This window comes from Leptinotarsa decemlineata, unplaced genomic scaffold (assembly GCF_025532065.1).
Source record: "Leptinotarsa decemlineata unplaced genomic scaffold, Ldec_3_MD MMD2_tig00026361_RagTag_RagTag, whole genome shotgun sequence".
NCBI lineage: Eukaryota > Metazoa > Arthropoda > Insecta > Coleoptera > Chrysomelidae > Leptinotarsa > Leptinotarsa decemlineata.
This window is the reverse complement of record NW_027412704.1, coordinates 6,660,481-6,666,480: the sequence shown is the minus strand read 5'-3', so window position 1 is coordinate 6,666,480 and position 6,000 is coordinate 6,660,481. Positions and strand designations below refer to the sequence as shown.

At 36.5% G+C, this 6,000-nt stretch overlaps 1 protein-coding gene across 2 annotated transcripts in view; it reads left to right on the top strand.

The window, feature by feature from the left end:
- Positions 1-1,730: 1,730 nt before the first annotated feature.
- The window catches only part of pb (homeobox proposcipedia), a 117,870-nt gene continuing 113,600 nt past the window's right edge, over positions 1,731-6,000 (top strand). Inside the window, exon 1 of one of the 2 annotated variants that reach the window (XM_023171177.2) lies at positions 1,731-2,550. In XM_023171177.2, coding sequence (XP_023026945.2) covers positions 2,175-2,550 — 376 coding nt within the window. In that variant the 5' untranslated portion in view covers positions 1,731-2,174. The remainder of the gene's footprint in view (positions 2,551-6,000) is intronic. The other variant, XM_074184974.1, reaches the window with a different exon arrangement.

Below are 6,000 nucleotides of genomic sequence, written 5' to 3'. Positions count from 1 at the left end.
AGGTGTAATTTTATGATAGAAATAAGTGTTTCGTCTTGTAATTATGATGCACTGTTTGGAACCTTTGGTGTAGTAATGAATATTACTGGAGTTTTTTTTTCCAACACCAAATCGCTATTTTTAACACCTCGACACGTGTTTCCATCACCAAGTGATCATCTTCAAGATAAAGATTAAACTAGAAACTATCGCGAAGCTAACGCTATTTATGCTATATAGATATACCTACAGGTAAACCCTACAGCTGTACCACCCATACAGGTATACCCTGTACCCCAGGTATAGGTTTCTAGTTTGATCTTCCTCTAGAAGATGATCACTTGGTGATAGAAACACGTGTCGTAGCGATTTGGTGTTGTCAGTAATATTTGTCTTGTAATGTTTTTTTTTTTTAAAAAATAAGTGTTTCGTCTAGGAACTTTGAAGTGCATTATTGATGGCTTTTCTTGTAATTATTTTTTCCTCTTTCTTTGGAAGTTTTCTACATTTTCTGTTCAAGGATGGGGAAGTATATATATAGAAAGCAAGAAGCTTTTTCCAAAAAATAGCAATTTTTTTCTTTGTCTGTGAAAGAAAACAATAAGGAATTATGAAGTGGAGACCGTTTTGTGAATTTGATTACATTAGGACCTTCATTATTATTGATTTGTTTTGAATGAAGAGTCGAAACATTGATGTTGCTCTCTTTCCTTCAGTCGTAAACAAATTTTTATTTTGAATTTAGGAATCATAATGGGTACATTCATCGACTAGGAAATCCTTTGATGTTTTTGACTGTTACTGAAAATCTTATTGCATAATATTATTATTATTTAACCAAATTAATCAGTTGCCGTTTCAATCTACAGAGTTACTTGATATCTGTATCCAGACTGAATATTTGACATTTTCTGTTATAGTAAATTCCACAGGGTGTTCATACCACTACAGTAAACAATGGGTAACCACTGGGTAATTATTTAGTTCATGAAAGATCTTTATGCACAAAAATTGCAATAATGAATCCTACTCGTGGAAATTTCATCACTAGATTGGCTAAATTTTTGCTCTTTATCGATAACGGCTGCTAATTGTCAAATAAATCTATCGTGATAAAATGGTTTTATGTTCTTGGATGACATTTTATTGAATATATTCCATTTTTAATGTTTTATTGTGAAATTGTACAGTTAATATTAGCGAACATTTATTCAGAGGCGAAAAGGAGGTAGGTATGTGGAAGAAGAGTCTTAAAAAACCAATTTTTCACACAATATTTGGTATATTTTATGCTAGAGGGTGGTATGTAAATGTATGTGTTTTAAACATTTCTTCATTTGGGGATAAAAAATATGTGACTTTTCATTGTAGTGGGGGGTTGTGTGTGTCTGGTGGAAAAATACTCACCCTCATGTTATGAAATCAAATAATATGGTATAATATGAAAATTAGAGTGAAACCAACCGGAGTTGTATATTTTAATTGGCAACCGCCAATTCGAGCAATATGAAAATATGAAAACGCATGAAATAGTATCTGATACTTACGCCCCTCCAGGCTATCCCCGAGGCGCGCGTCGTCAATCGTCGAGACGCCTGTCGTCCCTCTGTATTTAACGGCGCAGAGCGGTGGTATCACTGCATTCCTGTCTCTCCTTCAATCTGTTATTATCCATGACCATATAATTTGTTCGACTGATCTTCGAGATCCTCGGAAAATCAAAAAGCCCGCGTTCGTCTCCAAATTAGCATGAATGCCCGCGAATTAACATAATAACCTCGGCGGTCATAGTGATTTCAGGATTGAAATGCATTCGTTCGGATCAGGTATTTTTTACAGAATTTTTACCTGCCAGACAGGTCGTCATGCGAACATAGCGCCCGCCTCCTTGTGACCAGAGCCGGCCCACAAAGCTGCTCGCGCCGCGCTGCGATTGGCCCTGCCCCGGCCACGTGACCACCTATCGTCCTCCTCAATGAGAAAGAAACAAAAACAACCGTCACTAACAGTAACTACGATCGGACACGTAACAATCGTTTCCTATTTCTCGTGGAGGATCGCTTGAATTTCGCGGTTTTCCACACGTTTCCCGCGGCCGCCTTCAGGACCTAGTGCTCGCCGGATACTGTGCGTTGCAGGACCTAGTGTTCGCCGGATGTTGTGATGTTGAGTGCCACGAGGACTGCTTCCGGTAAATGAGAATCAAGCACCAGATCCGGATGCCGACGGGACACCTGGAGGAAGACGAGTTCGTAGCTGTGAAGACGAGGTCCAACACTCCGGAAGGTACTGCGGCCGGCGGGAGCGGGACCTTCTGGTTGTCCCAGCCTCTCGAAGGCTGCAATGAGACCGGGTTCATCAACAGCCAGCCTTCGATGGCCGATTTCATGACCGCGTTGCCGCATCTTTCTGGGGAGCTTCCCCATGGGCCGCCGATGAGTCCGCAGCACACTCCGCCAGCCGGGGGGTTTCCCATGGACGTGCCGCACGGGATGGGGTCACCCGGGGTTAATGTGCCGGAGTATCCTTGGATGAAGGAGAAGAAAACTACGAGGAAGAACAGCCAACAAGGTAATGACTAGTTTCTTATACGTTCCGGATATGAATTCATAAAAATTTTTCGCAGTACTTCTTTGTGATAAAAAAAATTGAAAAATTCATATATTCGTATACAGAAAATAAAAACCGTTACAAATGTGCCATTCTCCTAACCCTCAAATATTTAAAAGGAAGTGCTGTCAGTCCAAACTGTTTTTTCGTTTACCAGCTGTCGCACCCCTACGAACGACAACCCTCAGAAGTCGAAACTTGTGCGAGCTAAGGATTAACGAGGTCTTACCTTTCAACGTGTGATTTCTAACACAGTCAGAAATGTCAATATTATTGTTGAAAAATGTATGTTCTTCTTGAAGAAATGCAAACTATTGAGATAGAAAAAGTTATCTACTATACCCCAGTTCTACATATTATCTTTGCATCAAACAATTTAATAAAAACTTCTTGTTAGCACCTCTCACAAGTTTGTTCGATTGATGACCTATTCATTTTGTAGAAATTTATATCGAATATAGGATAAAGAAGATAACTTTTGTTTGATTTCTACTGAGTTTTGTATTTTTTACGAAGGGTTTCACTTTGTTAAACCATTCTCAAGTGAACTGATTCATTTTGTCATTAAATAAACAATGATACAGTCAGGTAATTACAATAGGTACCCGAAATAACAAATGTTACCCGAATTCAGGTAACACATGCACTCAAACTAACAAATGTTACCTGAATTCAGGCAATATTTGTAATTTCATGTTCTTTAAACCATTCTCAAGTGAACTGATATGTTTTGACGAAACAAGTCTTTCAATATACAATAATGCAGTCTGGTACCGGCAATAGATACCTCAAATAACAAATGTTACCTGAATCAATCCACTTGAGAAACGTTTAACAAACCAAAAGTGGTCCTAACAAAGGAAAAACTCAGTAGAAACCAGAAAAAAAGTTATTTTCTTTATCCTTTACTTCTCACAAGCATCGACAAATATTGGAATATCATATTGCAGAAATTGGAGAAAAATTTTTCAGTTTTCTCTAAGTACTGACGTACTCACAGTAAAAATAATTGTAAATCATCACTGAAAATGAATATTAGTACCACATTATCAGTGGATGGTTTTATTTCACTCTTCAGTCAGATTATTCTTCTTCACCATCAGAATATGTTTTTCAAGATACCTGTCTATTGAACTCAAAATTATACCATCAGATTGTTATCTAATAATACACAGATACTGATGTCAAATCAATGAAAATAATATATGGATTTCTCATATTATCTAATAGGTATATTAATTATATTTTCAGCATTTTATGATTGTTTTCAGTTGTTTTATTGAAATTTATGTATCTCATAAACTGAGCTGAAAACAAAAAATAACAATACAAAACAAAGTACTGAATACAACCTGAATCTTTACGGTATTGGCCAATATCAAATTCATATCTTTTTTCAAATGTGTGCTGTCAAAAAGTACTTGACATAAAATATTGAGGATTCAACAATCCGTTCAATAAAAATTATTTTAAATTGTATTCTTACCAGTAATTTTTCAAATATAGATTACTTCATAAAAAAGCTCCTCCATCTTGCCAGAAACTTTTAAAATTTCTCCACATTGTTTGTATAAAGTGGAAACCCAAGAAACTTTTTTTCAACCGTTATTATAAAAACAACAGTTTTTTCGACGAATACCGTTTGACTAACAACGTAGTATTCGATAGGCCAAAAAACAGCTAATGATCCACCAAATTGTGTGTCTCGGGAAGATATCCTCTAAAGTATGTGCAGATAATTTTGAGCCCCAAATACTGTATAATGAAAAATAATTCAAATATTTTTGAATCGTTAGTTAATTGCTCTGCTGTGTCACCAAATCTACTAAAAAACTGTGTACAAGTGCAGATAGATCAGAAATTTCTGATCCATATTCGTATGGAATATTTTACCAGATACTTGATAAAATAATAACAACCAATGGAGAAGAAGTTACCCGGCAAACTAGCTAGGTCTGACTCCATCAAACTTTCTTCGAAATAGGTTGAAAAGAGGTTTCTGTGACTTCTCCGCAGACGTTAGAAGAACTGAAGCAGAGATTTTTCAACTGAACTGCAATTAAATCTGTTTAAAATCTGTTTTACTGTTAATCAGCTCTCGCCCCTCTACAAGCGACAACTCTCAGACGATGAGAAACTTGTGCGAGCTAAGAACTAACGAGATCTTACCTTTTTACATGTGATTCCTAACACGGTAATTGATATGAATGATATATAATGTGTAAAATTGATGATGATATTGAATATTCATCAATATGTAGATGGAATATCGTTGGACTTGGGATCTCTCAATCTCAACTTCGAAATTTTAAATACTAACCTGCATTGCTCGTTGCAATTGTTTCACCAATCGATGGTCTTATAATATCGTGATGTTGAAGTTTTTTCGATATCGATGATCAACAAATAAATTACATTTTTTTTATTACGTCAAATGGGTGTAATTCTCACCCTCTATATGTACCACAGCCCAAAAACTTCACCAATCATCTGAAATATATTACTTCGTGATATGACTAACCTCTAATATTTCAGGGAGGTTTTTCCACATTGTATGGAAACATACACGTTATTGCTTGGGAAAAATTGACTGTTAATTAATTTGTTTCTCTTAATTCAAAGCACACGATATGAAGTTCTAGAGAGGAGTTCCAACCACTAGTACTGATAGTTCGTGGAAGTTCTCAGTTTTCAAGAAACGGGTTCTGCTGGTTTCTTTTATTTCGGCCATTTTCCGAATATAATAATGATTCATAATTTCTCTGGAACTCTGTAAAAGCTCCAAATCGAAAAAAATAATCCACTATAAGAATAAAAACCAAATCAGCTCGTTTTTTTCACACATCGATTAATGTTTTTCGAAATTTCTCAAAGGTTCAGAGCCCAAATATGACCATTCTTAAACTAATAACAGACATAGGTCGTTGTAGAGGACCTGCTGAACTGCAAATGCTTTCTTGAACTCTATTGTTCTTCAAGGATAAGCCTAAGTTAAAATTACATAGATATCTTCTGTCATAGAAACGGGATTGACATCTGTGAGATTGATAGAAAATTATTGCCTATCCAAGATAAACAACGGTTCCGACGGTGGTCTATTACCAAACCAAGTTTCAACATCGAACATCTAGTTGCCTCACAATTTCCACTATAAGGCAAATAGATGAACCGGAAGCTGAAAAATGTACGAATTCGAAGCCTAGCTTTTCTAAAGACCACTGTGGCGATAGTCGTTAGACCCGCCCGACCGTGGTCTATTGCCAAGCCAATATTCAACATCAAACATCTAGTTGTCTCACAACTTCCACTACAAGGCAAATATATGAACCCGAAGCTGAAAAACATACGATGTCAAAGCCTAGTTTTTCTAAAGACCACCGTGGCGGTGGTCTTTAGAACCATCCGACGGTG